This window comes from Kwoniella europaea, chromosome 1 (assembly GCF_036810445.1).
Source record: "Kwoniella europaea PYCC6329 chromosome 1, complete sequence".
In the NCBI taxonomy this organism is placed as follows: Eukaryota; Fungi; Basidiomycota; class Tremellomycetes; order Tremellales; family Cryptococcaceae; genus Kwoniella; species Kwoniella europaea.
The window spans coordinates 4,870,925-4,896,009 of record NC_089487.1 but is presented as its reverse complement, the minus strand read 5'-3'; the positions used below and the strand labels follow the sequence as shown (position 1 = coordinate 4,896,009).

The 25,085-nt window shown below is 47.9% G+C and overlaps 9 protein-coding genes across 9 annotated transcripts; 4 read left to right on the top strand and 5 right to left on the bottom strand.

Moving 5' to 3' along the window:
- Window positions 1–113: 113 nt before the first annotated feature.
- V865_001859 (uncharacterized protein) lies at window positions 114–11,640 on the bottom strand (the record flags this gene model as incomplete). Its single annotated transcript, XM_066225673.1, has 30 exons — window positions 114–254; window positions 313–493; window positions 551–605; window positions 669–718; window positions 794–975; window positions 1,036–1,090; window positions 1,137–1,232; window positions 1,286–1,300; window positions 1,376–1,423; window positions 1,477–1,537; window positions 1,594–3,747; window positions 3,803–4,459; window positions 4,523–4,623; window positions 4,719–4,770; window positions 4,814–4,898; window positions 4,954–5,064; window positions 5,114–5,188; window positions 5,237–5,324; window positions 5,382–5,564; window positions 5,620–8,113; window positions 8,176–8,352; window positions 8,403–9,423; window positions 9,469–9,590; window positions 9,650–9,808; window positions 9,853–9,913; window positions 9,960–10,070; window positions 10,114–10,262; window positions 10,310–11,162; window positions 11,240–11,536; window positions 11,602–11,640. The coding sequence occupies 30 exons, from the start codon at window positions 11,638–11,640 to the stop codon at window positions 114–116; spliced, it is 9,873 nt and encodes a 3,290-aa protein (XP_066081770.1).
- A 494-nt stretch (window positions 11,641–12,134) lies between these two features.
- On the top strand, window positions 12,135–13,385 carry V865_001858 (uncharacterized protein; the record flags this gene model as incomplete). The annotated part of the gene is made up of 2 exons (XM_066225672.1): window positions 12,135–12,930; window positions 12,982–13,385. The coding sequence occupies 2 exons, from the start codon at window positions 12,135–12,137 to the stop codon at window positions 13,383–13,385; spliced, it is 1,200 nt and encodes a 399-aa protein (XP_066081769.1).
- Window positions 13,386–13,683: 298 nt separating this feature from the next.
- On the top strand, window positions 13,684–15,737 carry V865_001857 (uncharacterized protein; the record flags this gene model as incomplete). The annotated part of the gene is made up of 6 exons (XM_066225671.1): window positions 13,684–13,758; window positions 13,823–14,074; window positions 14,121–14,379; window positions 14,424–14,863; window positions 14,915–15,501; window positions 15,551–15,737. The coding sequence occupies 6 exons, from the start codon at window positions 13,684–13,686 to the stop codon at window positions 15,735–15,737; spliced, it is 1,800 nt and encodes a 599-aa protein (XP_066081768.1).
- Window positions 15,738–15,785: 48 nt separating this feature from the next.
- On the bottom strand, window positions 15,786–17,426 carry V865_001856 (uncharacterized protein; the record flags this gene model as incomplete). The annotated part of the gene is made up of 5 exons (XM_066225670.1): window positions 15,786–15,984; window positions 16,033–16,686; window positions 16,739–16,836; window positions 16,886–16,967; window positions 17,032–17,426. 5 exons carry the CDS (start codon window positions 17,424–17,426, stop codon window positions 15,786–15,788), a joined length of 1,428 nt encoding a protein of 475 aa, XP_066081767.1.
- A 261-nt stretch (window positions 17,427–17,687) lies between these two features.
- Window positions 17,688–19,561, bottom strand: V865_001855 (uncharacterized protein; the record flags this gene model as incomplete). The annotated part of the gene is made up of 6 exons (XM_066225669.1): window positions 17,688–17,753; window positions 17,810–18,190; window positions 18,239–18,312; window positions 18,367–19,048; window positions 19,099–19,153; window positions 19,203–19,561. 6 exons carry the CDS (start codon window positions 19,559–19,561, stop codon window positions 17,688–17,690), a joined length of 1,617 nt encoding a protein of 538 aa, XP_066081766.1.
- A 387-nt stretch (window positions 19,562–19,948) lies between these two features.
- Window positions 19,949–20,935, top strand: V865_001854 (uncharacterized protein; the record flags this gene model as incomplete). Its single annotated transcript, XM_066225668.1, has 5 exons — window positions 19,949–19,992; window positions 20,055–20,151; window positions 20,237–20,488; window positions 20,587–20,623; window positions 20,682–20,935. 5 exons carry the CDS (start codon window positions 19,949–19,951, stop codon window positions 20,933–20,935), a joined length of 684 nt encoding a protein of 227 aa, XP_066081765.1.
- A 154-nt stretch (window positions 20,936–21,089) lies between these two features.
- On the bottom strand, window positions 21,090–22,007 carry V865_001853 (uncharacterized protein; the record flags this gene model as incomplete). The annotated part of the gene is made up of 3 exons (XM_066225667.1): window positions 21,090–21,535; window positions 21,584–21,796; window positions 21,839–22,007. The coding sequence occupies 3 exons, from the start codon at window positions 22,005–22,007 to the stop codon at window positions 21,090–21,092; spliced, it is 828 nt and encodes a 275-aa protein (XP_066081764.1).
- A 530-nt stretch (window positions 22,008–22,537) lies between these two features.
- Window positions 22,538–23,601, top strand: V865_001852 (uncharacterized protein; the record flags this gene model as incomplete). Its single annotated transcript, XM_066225666.1, has 6 exons — window positions 22,538–22,657; window positions 22,801–22,989; window positions 23,049–23,277; window positions 23,337–23,376; window positions 23,433–23,466; window positions 23,533–23,601. The coding sequence occupies 6 exons, from the start codon at window positions 22,538–22,540 to the stop codon at window positions 23,599–23,601; spliced, it is 681 nt and encodes a 226-aa protein (XP_066081763.1).
- Window positions 23,602–23,741: 140 nt separating this feature from the next.
- Window positions 23,742–25,071, bottom strand: V865_001851 (uncharacterized protein; the record flags this gene model as incomplete). Its single annotated transcript, XM_066225665.1, has 3 exons — window positions 23,742–24,506; window positions 24,611–24,718; window positions 24,787–25,071. The coding sequence occupies 3 exons, from the start codon at window positions 25,069–25,071 to the stop codon at window positions 23,742–23,744; spliced, it is 1,158 nt and encodes a 385-aa protein (XP_066081762.1).
- Window positions 25,072–25,085: the final 14 nt, after the last annotated feature.

Sequence of the window (25,085 nt, the reverse complement as noted above, 5' to 3'; positions counted from 1 at the left end):
TCGTTTATACGTCAGTCATTATGATTATTTGGGAAGGGAAAAATGATATATCTATGGACACAGGGTGTATGGGACGATTAGGAAATTGGAGTGAGGAACCCGATGGCTTGCAACTACGCTTTTCCAAAGCCTCCGGTTTCCACAATGGCAAACTGCAGCTTGTCACGGAGCTGCTCATATGAGGCATAGGTCGGGAGCAGCAGTAGGTTGAAGCAGGTACTTGCTTGAGGCAAGCTACCCTCTTTAGCGTAAAGCTGATGGGGAATATGCATCAGCGGATGGGCAGATAGGACGGTATGGACTGTGACTCACCTTCTGAATTTGGAAAGGTTGAGTTCCTGAGCTGCCCTGCAGCTGAGTGAAACCACCAAGCGGCACTCGCGAACTGGAGGTTACGAACATGAGGAATCGAGATCTTTCTTCTTGAGAAAAGCTTCGCAGAGCTCTCCAGAACCAGGAAATTTCCGGATCGGTAGCTTTCCAACCACTTAACCTAGAACACGATGGGGCTTCAGTAACGAGACTAGGTTAGCTAGCTTGTGGGACTTACTGGGTCGCGTTCTTGAGTTCATCCACGTCCACAGTAGTTATGCCGGAAATGAGAACTGATGTGAATTTGTCATATGGTTAAGCGTGTCATAAGATGCCAGCTCATTCTGTTCACTTACGCTCTAATTGATCAGGTTCGAATATCTGGATAAGCTGTCGAGGGATGATGCTGCATGGAAAGCGATCAGTAAGATGACACATTAAAGAGGCCAAGCACCCCCGCAAACGCGAAACGCCAACTTACTCATAGAACCCTTCGAGGAATGCTTTGATTTGCTCCTTGATGGAGTTGTCCAAACGATATGAGACTACTAGTCGCACGTATTCCTCTTTGTTCTCTTCAGTGACAGGTATGGACGAACCACCAGGCTTCAATTCAACAATCTTCTTTTCTCCAAACTGGTCGTCTTCGATGGTAAACTCTTGCTGATTATCCATCTTGAATCAGCGACTGAACGGGAAGCAAAAAAGGCAGCTGATACTTACGTCTATTACCCCGGTGATGTCGTTGTCCAGCATCCATTGCAAAGATTTATGGTACCTGAAATCACGTTAACGATGCCTCATCCCGAAACAAATATACGTACTCTGGATCAATGCTTTCCAAATCTCTCATATCGACGGTCTTACCAAGGATCTGCTTGTAGAAAGCTCGGTTGAAGTATGCGTCAAGCAATCGACCACTATCAGAAGGTTTTAGTGGTGCCCATGAAGGCGAGAATAGTTGGTGACTCACTCATAAACCGCTTTACTGTTTGCGTGCGTACCAGGATCAGTGTCGTACTCTCTTTGGATATCGACGTTGACAATGCGATAAATAACTTACCCTATGACTCGTCCCACGAATTTGAAGTATGCAAGGTGGTCGCCGTTGCTGCTGAAGGTCAGCGAAGACTCTTCCCTAGTGAGCAAGTATGAAGAACTTACATAGACGAAGCCTTATTAGGTTGATATGTTTGTTGGTCAGCCGCGCACGGCTCGAAGAGTGCTATAGTTTATGTCAGCGTATTTCGGTCGATGAGCAAGATGATCAGATCAACTGACCGAAGTTGGGATCAAATATTTGCTGAGCCAGAACGCTGTACCATTCTCGCGTTACACCACCAGCATCCACGCCATCCTCGTTATAGAATTTGACACTGAGTTTGCCAAATTTGATTTCGTCACCAGTACGTCGCTGCATTGCGTGGAAAGAGTCCTCGAACACGTATTGTCGACGAATGTTGAGAGGAATGACGGATACTGGCATATGAGGATCTCTTTTTCGCTTCAATTTTTGGAAGAACCAGTTACGCTTGTTGTCGAATTCCAAAACTCGAGGGTTTCGGATCAAGAGTGAGAAGGAACCACTGAGTAAAGATGGGTTGTTCCGAACGATTGTATTCAGGACTTTGCGGTGTGTGGTGGTGAAGGAGACGAAAAGATCAGTACGTTCAGCGGCGCCGGGAGCTTGGACGGATGGTGAACGGGCTTCGCGAGACAATCGGCTTCGATATTTGGACACGACCATCAGAGCTTCGACCAAAGGTAGTAGGACTGTAGCGATCTGATCAGTACCTCCTTTTGTTTCGACGATGTTCAAGCATTGTCCTAGTTGATCCCACAAACTCTCGAACTCGAAAGATTCGAAAACAGCACTGACAGCTCGCTCCTCATCTGTCAATTGTTGTGCCGGAGGGTCTGAATCGACTTTGTTCAGGTGAAGATAGTCTATAGTCTTCAAGAGCCGCAGCAGTTGAGCCTGGTTGGAAGTCGGCGGCGAGAAATTGGTCAACGTAAGCGAGCCAGTCTCGGCTGATGGATCCTGAAGAGCGATAGACAGGTCGGATAATTGTTGATATACAACCCCACCCAATTCTTTGCACCGAGTGCGCAGTTCTTGTAGAATGATCTCCTTCGCATCAGGTAAGCAAGCAAGGTTTTGCATTGCTACAAGAGTAGCGCTGAAAGTCCTACTGGTGCACTCCCCTGATGTCAGGCAGTTGACGATCAGTTTGAGGACCGGAGCAGGTATGATGGGCTGAGGAAGTTTGGCAGAGTTGCCGTCGGTATCGGCTTGCTTATCTTCTTTCCTCTTTTCCGACAAGGGTCTGGTTATGGTGACTAAAAGCGACGTGACGGTCTCCATCATGCCAGGGGTTTTTGCGAGGAGAGGTCGGTCAAGAAGTCCCATGAGGACAACGATAGGAAATTTGGTCTGGGGTAGCATCTTTTCCTTACCTTTATTCTTCTTGAGTGGATGTTTCTTGAGACCCACTGGTTGCTCATGTTCACTGAGGAAATAGTTGACGGCAGAAGGATTGGCATTGACTATGTGCACCAATGCTTCAAAGCAGCGTTGTGCGATGAATGTCGGTACATGTTCGGTATGGAGGTGACTGAAAAGGCCGGTTGGAACCACCGCAGCTGCAGGAGAGTCGATTGACCGACCTTTGGGAGTGGCTTTTGGCGTGATCATACCTCGCAGCGACATTTGTTGAAAGCTTCGATCGACGGCAGGTAGATCTCCAGAGCCATCTTGTACAACGGAAAGCAGTAGATTGAGCAAATCTGAACGAGTTGTGGAGTTTTCACATAAATGGACAAGCACCCGGAACAGATGACCTTTCTTCAGTGTTTCAGGGAAGAAGAGAAGGCGGACGAGAGATGCGATGCCAGGCTTGTCCAAGAGTTGAATTGCTTCTCGGTTTGACCTCTTGCTTGTAGCTTGGTCCTGAGCAGGCTGATGTACGGAAGGTCCGCCGATCCTAGGCAGGGAACCAGGAGGTTGCTGATTGAGGAGCATAACGTCGCGCAGCTCATCTGTGAGACCACGAAGGAAGCCTGCTGCACGATCAGCAAGTGGTAATTGCGAGGGAGCAGGTGGAGGTTGTTGTCGTCGCGCATTTTCCATAGCCTCTTGCATAATGACCTCTGCTCGAATTTCAGGTGGAAGAGCGTCGAGGAATTCGGAATTGATCTGAGAAGCTGTCTCGGGTACATTGGTGGACGAAGGGGGACGACGATGTCGGTTCTGTTCGCGCATGTGCTGCTCAACGACATCCGCTCGCATATCGTCAGGCAGAGCTTGAAGGAATTCAAGATCAATGCCGGTGTCTGTGATATCAACGTCACGACCACGAATAGAGATGACTGTTCGAGCAAGTGATTCAGAAGCAGAGTCCATAGGTACGACATCCTCGGGAACTTCTTCTTCTTCTGCTTGTGTATTAATTATGTGATGTCAGCACAGGTTGCATGTCGAAGTACTCACCCATTGCTACATCTGCATCTTCTACTGGAGACGGCTGGCGAGACTCTGGAAGAGCCACGCTTGCAGCAGACTCCATGTTCTTCTTCTGCTCTTCTGCTTCAGCCTTAGCGGCTTCCTCTTCAGCTTTCTTGTTCTTAGCCTCTTCCTCTTCAGCGCGACGTCGAGCTTCCGGCATGAGACGATTGACCACATGGATGACCAATCGACTTGTGAGCTCATTGCGAGCCAGAATGGCCAATTGCATGCTTTCCTGCCAACGTTGCATTGTGGGTACTGGGAAGAATTCGGCTAAGACGTCTGAATTAGCGAGTTGCTGTTGATGTGCTTGTCGACCTTGAGGAGGGCGCAGGGCGAAGGTTTGACCTCCGACAGAAAGACCAACAGTACCATTATGGTCTTGAGCGAAGTCGATGCGGATGGCTTCACTTCCAGCTAATTGACGACTAGTAATGAGGTTTTCGATCATTTGCACAGCTTCCACGCCGCCCATGACTTCGATTGCTGACAACAATTCTTGGTAATTGCTACCGAAGGACCGGGACAACCCACGCATTGGAGGCCATTGCGATGGTGCTGGGTGTGCGGTTAATGGATGTTGAGCGACTTGACCACCAGAAGGAGGAGAAGGTCGTCCGAAAAGGCTGACGGTGGGATCTTCTACGATGGAATTGTCAAATAAGCTACACGCTTCATCTGGACACTCTAGTCTTTTTCACTTACCGGCAAGTATGGAACGACGACGCCTCGATTGGGACATACCAGGAAAGTTTGATTGATCCCAAGCCCAAGGCCCGGTAATTTCGGGGGATTGTCGGTGCATGCTGCCAACATGAGCAGCCGATGGGAAGGATTCGAGCATGTCGATTTCATCAAATCTGAATTGAATCAGTTGCACATATCACTGATCCTCACTCACTCTTCCTCATCCATCTCCAAATCAGGTTGCTCGTCATCATCTTCGAAGAAGCCTACAATGGTCAGCCAACTGTATTCGTGTTTACCTAGACTCACCTTCCACTTCGCCATCCATAGCATCTTCCTCATCCATGATCTCGTTCTCTTCTGTCATTACCGATTCACCATCATCGGGTACGTCCTATGTCGTGCGAATCAGCTTTGGATATGAAATCTACTATATACTTTTTACTCACATCCCACATTTCTCCTTCGTCCTCCTCGTTGGAGCCAAGGATCACCTCTGGCTCCATCTCTTCGTCTTCTTCGGAGTCTTGATCATCATTCTCCTCGTCGTGCTCGTCAGTCTGGGAGAATTTAGCTTAGAATCTGATTAGCCTATGAGATTCCACTCACCCAATTATCCGCATCCATCTCGGATGGCATACTTTCGTCTTCCGATGTTTGTAGATCCGTATCTCCATCGTCATCCTGCAAAACTTGTCAGCTCATTCAAAGTAAGTACTACATATGACTCACTGTGATGTCGTCGCCCATATCCATGTCATCTTCGTCATCTTCGTCTTCTTCGTCATCCTCATCGTCCTCACCGATCTCCCCACCGATCCTATTTTGGCCAGGCATCAGTATTGTCGAGGACAGTCCAATGATTGGTACTACTCACATTCCTAAGGCCGAGTTGCGGTAAAGATCAGGTGCCGACTGATCTTCTTCCATCATATCTGAATCGGAATCACCGGATTCATCGTCGGATTCGGAGGTTTGCGAATCATCGTTCGCTGCGCGATCGCCAGGAGTATTTTTGGTTTCTTTGTTAACTTTGCCCCACTTAACCGACGTCTTGGATCTAGAACCATGGAGTTTGTCAGTTAGATTACCAGGAACAACAACCGATCACTCACAGATGATCGAGGGTTCGAAGCAACGATATCAGGACGTTACGTATGTCCGGGTAACTCAGATCGATCTCTCCCAAGGCATTAGTCAACAGCCCAACAAAATTCTTTTCCAGCATGGTTTTGGCTATGTGCAGAGTGGCGTCGTTCATTTGACGGGTGGGACCGATTGGGCGAGACACTAGTAAGCGGTAAACCAATTCACCGAGAGCCCATAAACGTCCATATCGAGTAGCAAGATCATTGTTGGGCATAGGGTCTCGAAGGACTTTGGCGATAGCGTCCAGTACTGCTCGCCGAATATTGACCATGTCTTCAGTGACATCTTTGACGGTCGTAGGAGGAGTTGCCTCTGAGCAGAGTGCTAGGACCATGGAAATGGACCACGACGATAGTGCCAGTCGACGAGCGGGTTTTGAATCACGTTCGAATTGCGGCAAACCCGTAACGTCCGGTTGAAGCACCACACAGCAAACTAGATCAGCAATAAGACTGGTTATACCACTTTTGACCTTGTTCACGCCCAAGCTCTGTGCTCTTATGGAGGCAATGAACGACTTTTTGACAGTTGTGTAAGAACCGAGAAGCTCGGTCAATATCGACATAAGCAGACCAGCATAGGCATGAGCGTGTTTGATCTCCTCTTCCGTTGAGTTGTTCGTGTCGTCTGCTTCGAGCGAAAGCCGAACGGCTTGACCGAGCTCCAAGACCAAATGGTCTATGAAAGGATTGCGCTTCTCTTCAATATCATCTTGAAAGGGATCGGACGATCGAGCTACGGGGGATGGTTCTTGTGGTTGATCTATGGCACGGATGTGATAGACCGACTGAGGAGGTGTAGGATCGACTAAAGCACATTCATCTGCCACCACTCGGACGAAGGCATTGGGTTCTCGGAAAGCTACTTGACGAAGTTGTTTCAGGAAATGGTGGATATCAACCACCTTGTTTCGAGTTGGCGTAAGCCAGTGTCGGATCTCTTTTCGCATCAAATCGCTGATCGTGCCGGGATCCTCGAGTACATGTCGGAAGATGAGCAGGAGCAATGGATGACAACCTTGAAGTTTCTCTGTAGGTTGCTTAAATGGTTTGAGCAAATTGATAAGATCAGTCTCCTTGATGATTGCAAAAGTTTTTTCTCTTGATATCAGAGCTAACAATCGAAGAGCAGACACCAGTTCGTTGTGACTGACGTCGTCTGCTGAAATGAGTTTGAAACAGGCGCTGGAAATTTTGGGAGCAATTGAAGCAAACGCTGTCGAAGGGATGGAGACTTCGTAGCCGGGTTGATCGCCTAATTTAGCTTTACTGACAGTGTTGGAGGAAGCCGCGATTGTCTCAGCGAAGAGAAGCAGGGCAGGTAGCCATTTAGGTCTCGCTTCTTGATGTTCCAGCGGCAATTCGGAGAGAATTCGAGTTGCGGTGGCCACGCTTTGTTCATCCAGTATTACGCCCTCTACCGAACGCAGATAGACTGCAATCAGCCGTAATCGAGCAGATATAGCATTCTCGTATTTGTGATCGTATGATCTCGAGATCTCCGCCAGACGATCAATGAGGTAGATCACGCCTTCATCGCCAGGAGGGAAGCATGGTAACACATCAAACACTAAGTCTTCCGCATGATCCAGAAGAGTCAGAGCACGAATCTTTACCTCGGGTCGATACTCGTCTCGGAGTCTTTGTAAATCCGTTCGGTCAGCAGCGAAGGTATCTGAGTCTACTTGCATTGATTCGGGTTGGACGGGCGTGATCTCGTCGGCAGATTCGGATGGTACCGCAGGTGCACCTGCATTGTCTTCCGGAAGCTCAGCAGGCGCTGTTGGCGGTCCTTCCGCTACTGGCTCTTCTTCGAAGACATGAGGCATGGTGAGAATCATATCAGTGGCAGCAGCCACATTGTTTCGAGCACGAAGGAGGGCTCTCTCTGCAGCTCTTCTAGGAAAGCCCATGTCTACCAGTTGATCAACTCGGTGCGGGTCAGCAGTGCCAGGTGCCGGACGAGCAGGCGGGGGAGCGATAGAGGATCGTGAACCGGGAAGCGGATCATCCTCGGGCGGTTGCTCTTCGGACTTGCCTTCCATAAGCGCAGAAAAGCATTTGACAGCGAGTTTGATTATTGGTACTGGACAATCGAGTAGCCATGAAGCGTTCCAAATGCGATGAGCCAGCGGGAATATCGCCAGACGGAGAGTAACAAAGATGTTAACGGCCTTGAGTGGGTTCTGTGGCCGCTGCTGCAAGGCATGGGTTTCGGAATTATCGAGCAGAGATTTGGTGGACGCAAAAGCGCCAAGGAGTGCAAGTACGGTTTTCATTCCAGCTGTCGCTTCGATAATCGAGTCTTTCTGATGCTGATCACGGGTGTCAACGGGGACACGTGATACTCGATCCATCTGTTCGGTAATTCGACTTGCTGACGACAGAATTCCGTCGATACCCTGCTTTTTATGAAACGCAAGGAAGAGAGTGGTGTGTAGAGGACCATCGGTGCCTCGATCTATCACAGGCCAAAGCGCTCAGCACAAGATGTAAATGATGGGTGGTAAAATATATACATACTCTGATCGAAAAGCAGGGACGAAAGCACATCAAGGGAGGCGATATCGATGGTGATGGAGTCATCTTTCCTGTGAAGATGCTCAATCATGACGTTGGAGACGATATCCGATAGAGTATTGGCTAACTTCAAATGATTGGCGTCGGGATTGCGCTTCACGTGAATGAGTTTGATGAAAGCTGTCAAGTCCTTCATCAGCGAGCGAACTTTTCAGCATGGTTTGACTTACCCCTAAAAAGCCTTGTGAGCACATGATGAAGTCTATAGGCAAGGTACTGAGCTCCGGTATCTTTGGCAGATTCATCGGAAGATCCTGAAGGTCTTGAAGGATCCAAATCATCGGACTTTGTTATTTTATCCCTTCGGAGGAGGACATTTTGATCAAACGCTACTCTGTGGATATGACCGAGGTTGGTTATGAAACTGGGATCGGTGTCCACCGCTAATGCTGTGATGAGGGACGTGGCGTATCGCGGATTACTGATGACCAAGGGGCCGATCACTTCAAGGAGAAAGCTGAGACGGATACCGAGGCTGCGCAGGGTTTCGAAAGCTTGTCGCGAACTTGCATCGACGTTGCCGCTGTGCAAAGTGGACCAGAGTTGCTTGACATTTTGATCCTCCCATACGCTGGCGCACTTCGTCATGGTGTCTTGTATCGACAACCGTATTTTCTCCACCAGCTGATTTGGGTCATGCTCGCCAATGTGTTTAAGCAGATAAGCAAGAGACATGGATGCGTCTGTCGAGTGAAAGCGAATCGGTACACATGGTAGTTCGGCAATACCAAGAACATAATCAAGACCACCTTCTTTGATAAAATCCTTGGCCGTAGCGGCGTTGCGGACCAGACCGTTGAGGACTTTGAATACCCGAGCGAAGGTGGAAAGGCAGGGATTGTTTATGATAGCTGCTCGATCAGTCCCCAACGGAGTCATCTCGTCAAGAATATAATCGTGTCTGTCGACTTCATTTGGTTCAAATGAAGCCGCAACGTCCGTCGCTCTGCGAAGGAGATCGATGATAGCTTTCATGATCACAGGTCGAAGTGATGGTTGATGGCGAGATAACTCGTCGAGCGCAGCGCCGAGGCTCTTGGCATTGTCTCGATCATTGAATATTTTCTCGTGCGACGGGAGGTTGACACCACCAACCAGATTGTTGATCACACCAGGATGCGCGACAGTATAGTCGAGGCCTGATTGATTGAGACAGACGGCACCTATGGCAGTCGGTACCGCATTGAAGACCTGGATCATGATTAGCTTGGTCTAGTACAGGATCTTCTCACTCACCTCTGAAGACGGCGGGATTCCCTTTTCCAATTCAGCATAAAGCGTCTGAGGAAGTTGTAGTTCCTGAAGAATGGATAATGAGGTCGGCTCATTGTGGACAAATGTTGCCATGATGTTGATGGCTAATTGTCAGCGTATGTCGACAAACTGTTGCACTCACCCATCGCGAAAACTCGGTGACCATATTTGGCTGGCTGCTCAAATATCTGCTTCAGACATTTAGGTAAATCCGAATCGACCAAGTTTCGAAGTCCCTCAGTACCACCGGAAGCTTGCATGAGACGATGCACAGAGCGCAAAATCCCTTTGAGGGGGTTATTGACATACGCAAGGATGGTGTCTGCGAGAAGTCAGTGAGGTTCAGATCTGATGGTTAATGCTTACCTTCGGACAGTGAACTGGAGGGAGACGGCAGTATGATCTGGTCTCTCGATTCGATTTCGGCCTAGATATGTGTTGTCAACATGAGATCGGCGAGACCTTGAACTTACTTTGATACGATGGACCAAGAAGTTGACACCATCAATGTTGCTGAAGTTGGAGAGCGCCTGAGAGCTTGAGTATATGATGGAATCGATCAGACCGGTGACACGAGGTATATACTATAGATCATTAGCAAACAAGCGGAGTAATTTGACGACTTACACTTTCACGTCTTTCTCCTGAAGAGTTGAGTATGTCCAACAAAAGACGCAAAATGCCAGCACCCATCAGCATGTTGATATGTACTTGTGAGCTGGGGATGTAAGCAACGAAGGAGATGGCGGCATCGAACAAGTCATTTGGTACTGGTTCTGAGAAGAAATCAGCTTAGTCTAGTCAAATAATGCTCTGTACTAACCTCCCTTGACAAGTTGCTCCACCATGTTCTTGAAAAAGGTGACTAAGATCCCATGGTTGACATTGGCACTAACGGCTGTCATCACTTCTCCCGTTTTGATACGATGATGAGCACAAGCATCCAACGCATGCAACGTTCCTATGGTGACTCGCTCTCCCACCTGTTGAGAAGCTCGCAAAAGCTCGGCGAGCTGCGGGACGAGCTCTGGTTCGTAAAGAAACAAGCCAGATTGAGCTGCATCATCGGTAGATACATAGACATAGGTCGCGAGGGCTAATAATCGGATCGTAAGCAGTTGTCGTCGTGTGTTGAGATCCTTGAGCTGGGCAAGACGAATCTTGTTGAGAGCGATGTACTGATCATCGAGAGGAATATGATTTTCTTCGTATAACAGAGTAAGTTGGTCTACTGGATTAGGCCAGCTAGAAACATCGCCAAAATCCAAGCTCGAGGGTCCGATGGAGTGTGATGATCGAGATTTGGCACTTGCCGCGACTGGAGTCATGGGAGCATTCTGTCGAGGGCGTACTGGGGTCTCTTGAGAGGTTGTAGCTTTGACGGGGGTTTCCGGGGAGAGGGATGACCCTCTGGTAGGATAGTATTGCAGCTGGACCGTGCATAGCTCTTCAGGCAGAGACATATCTTGGGATGATGCCAAGGAAGGAAGATCAATACCAGCATTGGTGAACCTTTCCCAGCCTCTCGAAAGGGTTAAAAGTCGATGAAGAATGGCATGACGTTGTGAGGGTTCAAAGGGCGTTGAGTTAGCATATTGTTGAGCAGGTCGAAGGATTACAAAGATGGTTGATTGTAAGACCTCGAGGTCGGAGGTATTGAGAAGATCGGCGAGGCGCTGTGAGGTGAATTCAGTTTCAATGATGAAAAGTCAGACTCGTCAATGTATTATAGAGCATGAACGATTACACTCACGTCGTAAGACGAAAAAAGTTTTCTGCTAGTGCAATTTTCCATCAATAACCGTTGGACTCTGAGGATCTGTAGAATGAGGTCTTTTGTCTTTGGTGTGAAGTCGTTTGTTTGTAACTTTTCCAGCTCATAGCTTTTACATTGTTCTTCGAGGATCGAGTCGAAGCGATCGAGGACGTCGACCCATGTGTGCAGATCACCTCGCGGATACTTCCAGCAATCGAAAGTTTGCAAGACCTGGGTGAGACCATCCTCCGGAGCGTTGACAATGGACTCTGCCAGAGCTAGGACATCAGGAGGCTGCAAAGCATATGAGCAAGTGCATCTGTGCGCAGTATACAAAGAAGAAGGAAGGAGTAACTCACAGCCTGAGCGTGCTTCCTGGTTGACTTTTTCACCTTCATTGCGCTGACTCTGGTTCTGACTTGTGCGAGCAAGCTCAGTCCCAGTCAGATGAGCATGAAGGTGGGAGAGGGTGAGAAGATAAGACGAGAGCTACTGATCAGACTGCGATGTGAAGTGCTTGGGATATTATGGTAGTGTGTGTATATGTATACGATGGGATGTAAGAATGATGATTGAAGGTGGATGAAGGATGGAGGATGGATGACATTATAAAGTAATGGTGACTTGAAATGACACCGTGGGATATCTAAGTGGGATTGCGGGGCTCCCATTCTTCTTCATGTTCTTTACGTAACTGTTCCCCTTTGGTTGTGTGGTTCCATTTCTAGAGGATTCTCTATACATACATACATATATACTCATACATGCACCTTGTCGATGTCAACGACAACTTCCATCGCAGCTCATACATACATAACCCCCTCCCCATCCCATCGAGTAGCCCAGTAGCCGAGTAGCCATTTGATCACCTCCCGCATATTGCCATAACACCATGACAATGGCTGCTCAGCCTACTTCCCCCTTCCAGCCGTTCTACACTCCTTTTAGGAAACGTAGAGCTCTTTCTCCTCCATCTCTGGATACATCGGAATACCAGACACGGAAAGACACGAACGATTCAGACCTAAAGTATGCCTCACCTCTCGCCGATCCATCGCATAGGGATAAACGCAGAAGGCCAAATCTTGCAAATGGCTTTCAGGGACTTTCGATCTCGGTGGATCAATCGGCCAGTAATCTCAACGATGATCTTCCCAGAAATGGATTAGATGATGATGAAGGTATAGGTCTACAGAAGAACAGAGATAACGATGTGACGGTTGAGGTGTTACCGGATAAAGCATCGCGATCCACTAATCATCATCACCATCACCATTCCAATACACATCACTGGTCGATACCGAGTCGAGCCGGTCCTTCTTCACCATCATCGTCCTCAACTTCACCTACAACATCAAGCGAAGAGGATTACCACCCCTTTCAACGTCATCGAAGGTACGCTGGTGTCGCTCAACAAGCTGACGAGATCGTCCAACCGGATCAAGTCGAAGCAGTTTCCGATCTATCTGTGGAAGATGTAACGGTGGTCTCTCCTAGGAATGGCAGAAGAAGGAGAGAAGATGATACAGGGATGGATAACGTCACAAATACGCGGAACAGAAGGGCCAGGACCGGGGATGATTTTGATGTTGAGATGAATGCGGAAGAAGAAGTGGAGGAAATCGGAAACAGCGATCACGACAAAAGAAGGAGGAGGAAGACCGAGTGGCATGAGCCAGAGAAAGATCGTAAGTGTTCGCTAACTCAACCCACAAACTTGGCTAACATTGCCATTATAGGTATCATTATAACTTCACTCTCAGATGCAAGCTCATCTCGCGAATCCTCACGATCTGCTTCGCCCGAACCTGCGGCTGACGACGTTCGAAATCTTTCTCAACCTGGCATGCGAGGTTTTACCATCTCCCCATCACTCCTCACTCACTTATTGAAAACTCAGCGCGATCAGCTGAGTGGTCGCAAAGTCTCTCCAACTTCCAGCTCTCTTATCCTTTATCGCCCTCTTGGCATTCCCCCAGGTGAATGGAATGATGACATAGTCAAGGCATGGAAGCCAGATGAAGAATACGTGGACTCGGGTAGATTTGAGATGTTGGACGATGATGAGGTTTTCGATGAGGCAACACCCAGTGCCAATGGAGACACCCAGATGGACATCGATGGTGATGTAGAAATGGCGTAGGACCTCTCAATTTCCAAATTCTGGTCATGTCAATAGTTGTAAAACATGTATGTACAATCTGAGTTTGTATGAATAGTACTCTGTAGATGGTCACACGACCTCCACCTGAATGGTCCACTTTGCAAATCAGAATTTTTCAGCCGAAACACGTCTTTACAATGCAAATTACAAGATGGTTTCCTCCTTTGTTTTTGATTTTGACAACAAACTGACCTAACATTATATCATACAGGAGAGCAGTAACAAAGGCGTGGTTGGTCTTTGTCAATGAACAGTGACTGGCTGTGTAATAGTGCATATGATAGAGAAAACAACTTCTCGCGATCAAGATGGCTGGGGTGAGATGACTTCGGAGGCTATTCAAGCGATGCTGGTCAGTCAGGCAACTCCATGTTTCTCTTCCTCATCTTCTAGGATGCTAATTCAATCTTACACAGATGGACAACGCGGCGCGATCATTTCCATATCGACATCCATTCTTCCGACGCCTCTATCTGGTTGCCTTTCTGTTGGTCACCTTGCTCATTCTTCTTCCCGCTTGGACTATCATATACATACCGACGAAGAACCGTCCAAGAAGGAACTGGAAGTTGAAGCGATGTCTAAGAGTAAGGTTCAGTCGAAGACTATGTGGCCTGATCGCCCGTTGTGAAATTGATTATCTAGGCAGAGATCTGTCGATTGACCTGGTGCGTAGAATCCTAAATTCGCGACCTTGTTCTAACAACATCTCAGGATCCCAGGAAGCTCAAGTATTCGCATCCGGTTAACATCCCCCCAGCACCCTCTGATATCCTTTGTGGTCATCCCAAAGAAGCTCTGGATCTGCTCCAAGCTTCTCGCGGACGTTGGATGCTTCGGTACATACATCGATATAAGAGGGAAAAAGAAGGAATTTGGGGGAAATGGAATAACTCCGATAATGGTAACGTTTATGGACTGGACGAGGTCAAAGCCTTCTGGTATACCGGCGAGAAGTCCACTGCGGAAGAAGGTGAGATGCCCCTGCTGCAATTGAACGCAACTGACATCCTGCAGCTCCTCAGTTTCGCCGCCCGGGAGATCCTGTCATGCTTCACTTCCACGGAGGAGGCTATGTGCTCGGAACTGCAGCTGAGACGAGCCTGTCTTCGAATTTCCCCAAAGCTTTGGTGAAGCATTCTCCAATCCATCACGTACTTTCCGTTGATTATCGGCTTGCTCCCACTGCCCCCTGGCCACTACCTCTCCTCGATGCCATCTCTGCTTATCATTGGTTGGCCAAGGTGGAAGGTGTAGAGGAAGGGGATATCACGGTCGCAGGAGATTCAGCAGGTGGACATCTAGCACTTAGTCTCGTTCGATGGTTGAGGGATCAGGGACAGAACGTAGGTTTGAAGATGCCCCGGGGGATGGTGCTGCTATCTCCTTGGGCGGATCTTGGCTTTACCAATGTCTGGGGGGAGGAGGCGATACGGCACAACAAGGATTCTGACACGGTCAGTACCGACAGTCTCGAATCTTGATCATTCACTGACGATCCATCATAGATTGACGATACCTTCGGCCCCTTTGCATGTTCTTTACTTCTCCGGGCTCTCCCTGCATCCATCATGCATACCTCACCGTATATTTCGCCGGCTTCCTTGCTCCTGCCAGAAGCCAGACAGGGTGAAAAATCCTTCGAACAGTTCCCGGCGACATACATCGTATATGGAGGTGCTGAACGTCTGTCAACCAATATCCAGCTATTATGGAGCCGTATCCGACTGTCTCGCGAATTCGATCCTCCTATCATCCCCGATCGGCTCTTCGTCAGTCCAGACGCTATTCATGACTTCATGATCTTCCCCTGGATGGCTGAGGAGGCTTCCGAGGTGTATGAGGATCTCGATGGATGGCTAAGAGAGTTATTATCCGCTGATCTGCCCGAAGAAGACGAGCAGTCTGTTGCCGAAAGCTTGGAATTCGAAGAATCCATTGAGGCCAGCTGGAAGGAGATGGTCAGGCAACGCAGACTGAGTCGACAGATGACAAGAGAAAGTATCAAATCGCATAAATCGCCTGTGATGGGTCCGGTCCAAGATGATCTAGGTATGATAAGGATGATGGAGGACATGTCAGAGGAGGGATTGAGGTGGGTCAAAAGAGAAACAAAAAGATGGCCATACTGACCTCTTAGCTAGCATGATCACCACCGACATATCGATGCCTCAATTTGACCTGGAAATGCCAAAAAGCCCGGAATGGTTAACACCTCTGACGAGCGATCTGAGGCCAGATTATTCCTTGGATGACGATGAAGTACCTTGGTACGATCTCGATGGCAGCGCAGACCGAGATATAGATACGGAGACCCGAAAGGATCGATAGCATGATTGGAATACATAGGTGTTGTACAACAGGTCTGATTATATGCATCTATCGTGATATTCTAACTTGTCTATCGTATCCTACGCTCACAACTTCCCAATCACCTTCTTCAGTCGTTACCACTGTGCAATCTCTCACGACCTCACTTGATGCTTGACCAAGGTTGACAGCACCATGGATTTTTACACTTGAGCGATTCTCTCCGCTCAACGAAATGAGATTGAGATATCCGTTAGGAGTGGTCGTTCTGGTGATCAATCAGTATCGGTGTACGAAAATATGGTAAATCACTCACATCAGACCAGACCCATCGGGTAGCCAGCTCATCCTAGGAAGCACAAAGTCATCCCCTTCACTACCGGTCCACAAGACAGCCAATCTCTCTGTATCTTCGGGCTCGATACCATAGAGCAGGATTCTCTCCCCTGTATTTCCCCTATGATCACCTGTCTGACAAGCAACAATCTTCTTTGACGGGTGCAGAGCCATATTCAGGATCGAAAAAGAAACATGATTGTCCATAGGATGAGGGTTGAAGCTTTTGGTCCTGATCTCCCAGTCTTTGATTTCGCTTATCGTATTATCTGATGACGGTAAGCGAGCATAGTAGAGAAGATGGGAGGATCGGAGAGTGTACATGAGCCAGGTGGATTCTGGATGAAACAGGATAGCTTCAGGATTCGAATCAACCTTGATCCTGTGCACTTGGTGGTATCGTAAAGTGGGTTCTGAAGCTAATAGAAGATCGTCTGTGTCGTCCAAAGGTATATCATCTTCGTCCAATGGAGGAGGAACAGCGGATCCATTGGCTGCGTACACGACGATATGGTGGTCATACGAGCAGGTAGCCATGAAGTGACCATCAGGTGAGAAGGCGACTCGTACCACGAATTTCGTCGATTTGAAGGTTTGCAGGGGTTCAGAAGTTATCAGATCGGTCAATACGGTCCTATAGTATGTTATCAATACATGCACCTTATGTAGCAGGCGTACCAACTCACGTTCCGTCCATCGATCCAGTCAGCAGGTACCTAGGATTCTGAGGATGCAGTGCGAATGACAGTACAGCAGCCTTGTGCGGTTCGAGGATCCCGTCAACCTGTGGAAGGACTTCAGAAATCGTTGACTGCAATAATGAGCTAACGTACCTCCCCAGTGTTATAGTCTATTATTCTAACGGTCTTATCAACCGATGTTGTTATAATACTCGGCGTATAGGTTGCGCTATAACTTCAATGGCGATGTATGATTCATGAGTTTTAAGCCCGATACAACCGCACTGAAAGAAACTCACGAAGCTGTTGTCGTATCAAACATTCTCCTAGGTACCCTTTCTGCTCCCACCGTAAGGAGATTCATCGCTGAGATGCCCTCTATACTCCTTCTCACTCCTTGTAGAGTAACCTCTGGTGCCAGGGACACTTTAACAATATCCTTGTTTGACCATCCCCTCCAGCTACCATCTGTCGCCGGCTCCATGTCCTCGTCAATCTCGACATGTCCGAGATCCTTGACAAGCTGCTCCGAAATGTAGTCCTCCACCAACGTCTTGAGATCAGGTTTCGGAGGTTGAGTGAGGTCAGGTGGAGCTGTGTGCGAGGCTGAAAGGAATGATGGCAAGACTGATGGGTAGTTCTGGGCGAGATAATAGGCTATCAGCGTCTGCAGGCGGTTCGAAGAGTCGGCCATGGTGCTCAGGATGATGAGTGGCAATGATGATGATGATAAGGGAATTGATAACGGGATTTATAGATCATTGAATTGTGCTGATAGTCGGATGATTGTTGACGGACAGGCAGGGTGGAACACAGTGGTGGAGGTGAAATAGGATGGGAGATGGTACAGAGTATATGATCAACATTTATGCGTGTATAATGTCACTGCAAGCTCGTATTGCCATGATATGTTACAAGTGTTTACAATCCATGCATATGTGTATTCATTTACTTCTCATATTGGCACTCCCACTTCTTTCGCTTCCTTTCGGAACATCTCCAATCGCTCGACAGCGTAAGCCTGTAGTGTCCATTGTCAGCTCAGCTTAATCCAATGTGATAGGCCAATGCACCCACCAAGTAATCAAATTCAGGTACATAGTCTGCTTTCTGCTCAGCGATCGCTTCCACCTGCTCTTGGGCCTGGATGATACCCCACAAGGACCAGAGGATACTCGGAGCAGGACTCCAGATCCTCACTTCTCTTTCCAACGCATCTACTTTCTCGCTCAAAACATCCTTTCTACGGTGAACAACCTCCTCCGTACCATCCATCTCCACCGATAGGTAGGCGCGATAGAAATCCTGACGTTCTTCCAGAGTAGGGTAGGGGAAATGAGGTTGGAGAGAGTGTGAATGGGTAGGATGGTGATAATTCGCTCGCCACTCATGGAAGTGATTGGCGATGTCATACCCTCGTGCATTCGGGGCAGCATACTCGAAGTCAATCACAACGTACTGTGAAGCGTCAGCACCTTAGTACTAATTTGACGTTGACAGACTCACTCTATGATGTTCTGGTACGTTAGGAGGTAGGTCGCCATCCAATAATAACAAGTTGCCATATTGAGTATCGTTATCTAGCGTAGAGGGAATGAGTTTAAATCAAGCCCAAAATCCCTTACTTTACTTACGAGCAAACACAGCACCCTTCCCCTTCCCAGGCTCACTTTCTACCCATTTCCTATACTTTTCCACCTCCTGTCTAATCCTATGTAGACCGTAATTCTCGACCCAAGACTCCCACTTGCCCCCAGAGGCCGACAGAGTGTCGAGTACTTCTTCAGCAGTAGCGATCCATTCCAGAAGACATTTCCAGACCATTGGTTCTGTGTTCTTACCATTCTCATAGCCTAATAATCGTAGATCTACCGAATGCAGCTCTCTCATTCTCCTGGCTACGCCACGGAATATGTGGGGTTCTCGTAATTCCTTCGCAGTCAACGCTCTAGATGGGAAGAACTGTTCGACCCTTCCGTTACCAAATGTTCCATATATCTTCGGTCCGATGTGGTATTCGGTGTTCAGGACATAAAGGATTCGCAATTCTTCTTCCCGTGAGATGAGAGCGTCAGAGCTCACTCCGTACACACGAAACAGGAGGGTGGGAGGGTATTGTTCTGGAGTGAGGGGAGGAGGGTGATCAGGATCGGACGCAGGCATCGTAGGAGTAAGCATCGGTGACTCTGATGGTGATGTGGGGTTTGGAGCTGGATTGAAAGAGACGAAGAATACTGCGTTGGTCAAGGCACCTGAAACTTTTTGCAAATGGATAGATGACGGTGTGAGAAGGGTCGATGACCATAATGGAACGCGCTGAGACCGTGTATCAGCAATGTTCTTAGCGAGATAGGTAGAAAACCTACCAGTCGCCGAAGTATACCCAGAACTTTCTGTTTGAATACGGGGTGTCTCCATTCCCTGGAATGATGTTATCAGCAAGGTTCGCTCGCTACGATATAGCACTCACGACGCATCCACGCTTAGAGGAACATGCCTGACTCCGCTCAAAGCGGTATGCTGCGGAGTATCTGGATCTGATTGGGGAGCATATCTATCCTTTTCACTTAAGAGGGGTTCATCCAGTGAGAATTCCGATAATTTGGAAAAGCTACTGGTTGAGGTTTTCCGTAATCTAGGTGCGCTTGGTCCAGCACTGCCATGGGAGAAGTAAGAGTCGGCTGAGCCGGGGTGAAGAGAGGAGGAGGAGGCGGACTGGGCGGACTGAGCGGAATTGAGAGTCGGAGAAAGTTGATCTGGAGAGTCAAAGTTGGCGTGAGGTGTGAGGACCATTGCAGGTTGAGGATTGTCAACTGAAGGCAGAGCCATGAAGGTTGGGTTATTGATACAAGTAAACAGCTTGCTCTGTGCTTGATATGAAATTTCCGGAAGAATCAAAGCCCACTATCGGGCCCCGTACCGAGTCGGTATGTGAGCAGTGTCGGATATAGGGTAGCGAGTCGGTAAGATAAAGGAGTGAAAGGGAAGGGTGAGAGGAGATGAAAGAGATACAAGCAGAGATAGACAGCATCCCATTGGAAAACACACAAAGACACGCGACCAAAACGAGGACTCAGTCAATTACGTAAGCATCACTCACTTGGGAAGATAAGGGCCAAGTAGATAAGATGACCGCGAATCAGGTCATGCAAGTAAAACGGGTCACTATTTTACTAGCTACGCTATCAGTCTTCTCACCAAGCCAGGCATCAGATCATGCCAAGTCAGCTCAAACAGAGGCTGGTAGTAATAGGTATCGGGTGAGTATGACCATCGTATGCAATCGGCTACATCCAATATTCACACCATAAACTCGTCGCAGCGGGGCGAGTTGCTCTGGCAAGACGCTCCTTGCTAAACATATCCGACGAGCATTACCTCAAGGTAGCCATATCATCCATCAAGATGACTTCTGTCCGGTGAGTACATCGCATCAATAACTGAGCTGACGTGCTTCAGCCTGAGGACAAAGTACCGTATTCCGACCGATATCCAGACCTACAGGACTGGGACGATCCCGAGACTTGTCTGATGTGGCCTGAGTTCCGCTCCATCCTCAGCCAGGTCCGTAAAACAGGTCAACACGGTGCTCATGCATCTCATGATCATCTCAACAAGCAGGTGGAAGTGGGGATCAAAGAGGACATATTCGCCAAATGGAAAGAAAGATTACGCCGGTATATAGATGAACAGGAAAGCAAGGGTGTAGAATTGGTTTGGTACATCGTGGATGGGTTTGTACTATATTGGGATAAGGTGAGTACGAACCATTTGAAAGGAGCTGATGTGGGAAGGAAATCGTGGATAATCTCGATGTGAGGATATTCCTCAGGGTTCCATACAGTGTGTTGAAGGCACGTCGAGAGGAGAGACAGGTTTATGTGCTACAACGTGAGTGCTTGCTATGCTATCAAACGTGACTGACGGTTAGATCCTGATGATGCTGCAGATGGAGGGGTATGGGTGGATCCTCCAGGATATTTCGACAAGATCGTATGGCCAGGATATGTGAAAGCTCACAGGGAGGTATTTGAAGAGGTGGAAAAGGGTGATCTGAAGAAGGAATGGGGACCAGAAGGAAGGAATCTTTTGTTAGTACAACCTGAAGAAGGTGAAGAAGGAATGACGAATGCCTTTGATAAGGCTTGCGAAGCAATACTGAAGCAGTGCGAAGAAGGCGCAGGGACAGTCATTTCTGCATAACGAGTATAGTAGACCATCTCGCTGTATGTATCTTTACGATATCTTTAGCAGAATAGCCCTCTATGACAAGAGGAACGAACTCGGTAGATCGTTCCAGGTCGAGTGTCCCTAATTGTCCAAATTGATCTTGATATCAGCGCGGTATAGATCGTTTTCACTTACTTGATCCTCGTACATATATATTCTGATCTGTTACGACGATCTCAAAGTCTGCCCCTACTCCCATCAATCGGATTTCCTCGTCGTCAAAGGATATCATCTCGATATCTCCTTTCGATGGTAAAAGATAGGCAACGCCGACTTCAGTGACCACTCCAATCCTGTTACCTGAGCCTGCTATTACTGTTAAATTTCCTGAGGCTTCCAGATCTTCGATATGTTCAAGCTGGACCTGGTCGCTGGTCTTGACCAGTTTTGGAGGAAGCGATTTCACGTCAATTATCTCGTAGAGATGCTGCGTTGGACCAGCGACCAATGCGAAGGTTCGGGATTCGGTAGCATAGAGTTGAAGCGCACCAGGTGGCAGGCCGTGAATCGGACCAAAAGAAGTGTCATTCCGCATCAAATGCTCCAGATCATCAAACCGATATATCTGGTCTTCTAATCATTAGAAGGAGATCAGCTCACAACTGGGACATCTTGACCTACCTTTACAAGCGTATATTACACCCAAACCAGTAGATACTACTTGATTCCATGTTGTAGATGATCTTTTTCCCTCCGTGCTTTTCATATAACCATCCTCGAGCAAAAATGCTAGTGGTTTCTCGAAGCCAATCACCCGACCGGAGAAATCAACCTTTGTAGGCCGGTCATGGATCACCAAGGGATCGTTGCCCCATATTTTCAGCGGGTCTACATCTATTATCAGTTTTATTCCAGTTCATCCAAAGACGAACATACCATCACCACCAATGGTACAAGTCCAGCTTGACCAATAGATATCATCGCAATCACAGTGTGTCGTAACATCGGATGGTCTTTGGATTATCGAGGAGCAGGTGGGATCGAGATTACCGCAGACGTTATTGCCAAAAGCAATGAGCTTCCGGCTGACACTTGAGCAGCTCATCGACTATGATGTGTCGATGACAGCTGATTGAAGATGATGTGTCTGATTTTCCTGGATGAAGAAGAAGCAGAAGAATGCATATAGATAGACGTCGGATTCTGGTTGATATCTCAATCGTCGCACGCGACGTTGTGTTTCAGACACTCAGAGCAACACATTTCAATGCCAATGACTAACGTTCCAATACGACTCAAAGCATGAGCATGTTACCATCCTATTCATATCACCATCATCACATGCATTGGATCGCATTGCATACCATTGGGATGTTGTTGCTGCGATAGTTAATCGGTGATAATCGGTTTAATGCCACCGTGGGAGAGTAACTCGATGACGTCTACATGTTGCGATGGAATGGAATGTGAGGGTGAATAATAATGGCTCATTCTCATCCTTCTTATTTCTCTCATCTCTCACTTCTGTCTTAACCTCTCAGTCCTCATTGGTTATCTCACTTACTCGAATACACTCACACTGCGCTATACCCTCCATTTTACTTATCACTTGATTATTGATTGATTCTTTTCAAAATGGTTGCCATCGCTAGAATCGCACCTCGAGTCGCTTCTGCTCCTCTCAAAGCCAGAGCTTTCGCCGTCATGTCCACCAGAGGCAAACACACCTTGCCAGAGCTCCCTTACGCTTACGATGTGAGTGTAACGCTTTGTTGCCTCTCCTATCATACATCCGTCATCCGCTCTTCACCAATGAGCTAGGCGCTTCCTATGGCATACTCTCATATTCTTCTCGAATCGTTATCGCAGAATCATGCTGACAGATCCAATGTCTATAGGCTCTTGAGCCATCGATCTCATCTGAGATTATGACTCTCCATCACACCAAGCACCATCAAACCTACGTCAACGGTCTTAACGCTGCCGAGGAATCGCTCCAAAAACTCCAAGCCAACAACGATGTCAAAGCAGCTATCGCTTTGCAACCTGCCTTGAAATTCAACGGTGGTGGTCACATCAACCACTCGGTGAGTCACTCATCCTCCAGGCAACGATGTATCTCGCTGACTCGAATGGATGTTTTTAGCTCTTCTGGAAGAACCTTGCTCCACATGGTTCCTCTCAAACCAAATTCCCTTCCTCTGGTGCTTTGTATGACCAAGTCCAAGCTGACTTTGGAGGATTCGAGAACCTCAAGAAGGAAGTCAACGCCAAGACCGCCGCCGTCCAAGGTTCTGGTTGGGGATGGTTGGGATTCAACAAGGGTACCAAGAAGTTGGAGGTAGTCACTACCGCCAACCAAGACCCTCTTTTGTGTAAGTGATGAGTCGGTTGTTGTAGTATTGGATACCATTTGCTGATAAGTCACTTACAGCTCACGTCCCCATCATCGGTATTGACATTTGGGAACACGCGTAAGCTTGCGATAATCTTTGTATCCTAAAGCATCGCTGATCACCTTTCTTAATAGCTTCTACCTTCAATACAAGAATGTCAAGCCTGATGTGAGTGATACTATTGTCTCCTTCATGGTCTGCCTTGAGCATAGACTGATCTGAACCTCTGCACAGTACCTCAACGCCATCTGGGACGTTATCAACTTCGAAGAAGCTGAGAAACGACTCAAGGAGGCTTTGTAAGGCTCGAACCGGCACGAGACCCAATCCAATATATGAAAGAAGTAAAGGAGAGATGAAGTAATAATAAAGTTTAAAATGCATGTTATTAAGGTCAACTAAATCTACCGAAGAGATATAATATCGCTTGATATCTATTATATCTACAGTAGTACATTTCTACTATTCGCATCCTGATCGCAACTTAACCATTTCATATCGTCCTCCGTCGCTTCGGTCCACCTATCGGGTTCAATCGTGGAAGTGTTGTTACGCTTCTTACTGGATTTCTTAGTTATCAATCTTTGGTCATTCGAACCAGCCAGCACCACCTCAGGTGGATCCTTCGTTTCCTCGTATGAACACCTTGTCCACCTATCTTGATGTCCTACTTCGATGGGGCGTACCCATACCAGTCCATCCCAAAACCTTCTATAAGTCCTGTTGAGAAGTCTCCAATCCAGTCGACGGGGTAAACCCCATATATTGGGATTCTGTCGAGTCGCTTTTGGACGTGGGGGTGCGAAGCAGGGCTCCCTTAACGAAGGTACGCGCTTCTTGGGGAATAAGCGTCGAACGTGAGGCTGAAGACAAGTAAAATCCAGCTTATTCAGCTGATCTGTCCGGGATGAATCGTAGTGGGTTGATAGCAAGCGCAGATTTTCCACTGCCCGTCTATCCCAACCATTAGACCCCATATATGTATCCTGTTCATCTGATGCAGGGGATGAAAGTAGCAACGGAGGCTTGACCATGCTCCAATCCCGTTCGATCGATCTTCTGAGTTCGGCTCTTACTCTACATGGAGGAAACTCTTTTCGAGCTCGAGGCTGAGCTTCTGAAGGAGCTGGCGCAGGGGGTTTGAGAGGTTGTAGAGGAGGTGGGAGGGGGTCGAAGTGGGGATTGACGGAGTATGGTGAGGAGATGGCCTGTCAGCGTATGAAACCTCATCAATCAGCTCAAGCACTTCAGTACGAATCAGTTCCGAATCATGGATCTGATCAATTCTACAAAACAAAAAAGGAATAGTCACCTTGAGGAGATCATGCCTGATAACACCTCTTTGACCATATGCTTCTTCAATCAGCCGCGTCAACGCATGTGGATGACAAGCTACAGCTGCACGAAGTCTTTGGAGCTCCTATATGGTTTAGTCGAATGGAAAAGCCTCAGCCTGCTGATCTATGTATACGGAATTGTTCAACTAACCCTTTCAGCCCTCTTCGACGCTCTTTCCCTCTTCCACTGTTTCACCCTTTCATATGCTGCTATCGAGCTTTCCTCGGCCGGTATCTCCTCGGGACTTGACTGTTGACTAACATGCTTTACGGTAGTATTGTAGTATGATTGCCTCAACAGCGTTCTGAAGCGAGGGATGAGTATCGACCATATGTGGGGATCCGGGAGTAGCTGCAGATGTTGTAAGAAACGCCTATAGAACTGCTTGGGGAAAGTTGACTGCTTGTAAGTGGGGAACGACGAGGGTAGGAGCATGTCCTGCCAATGCT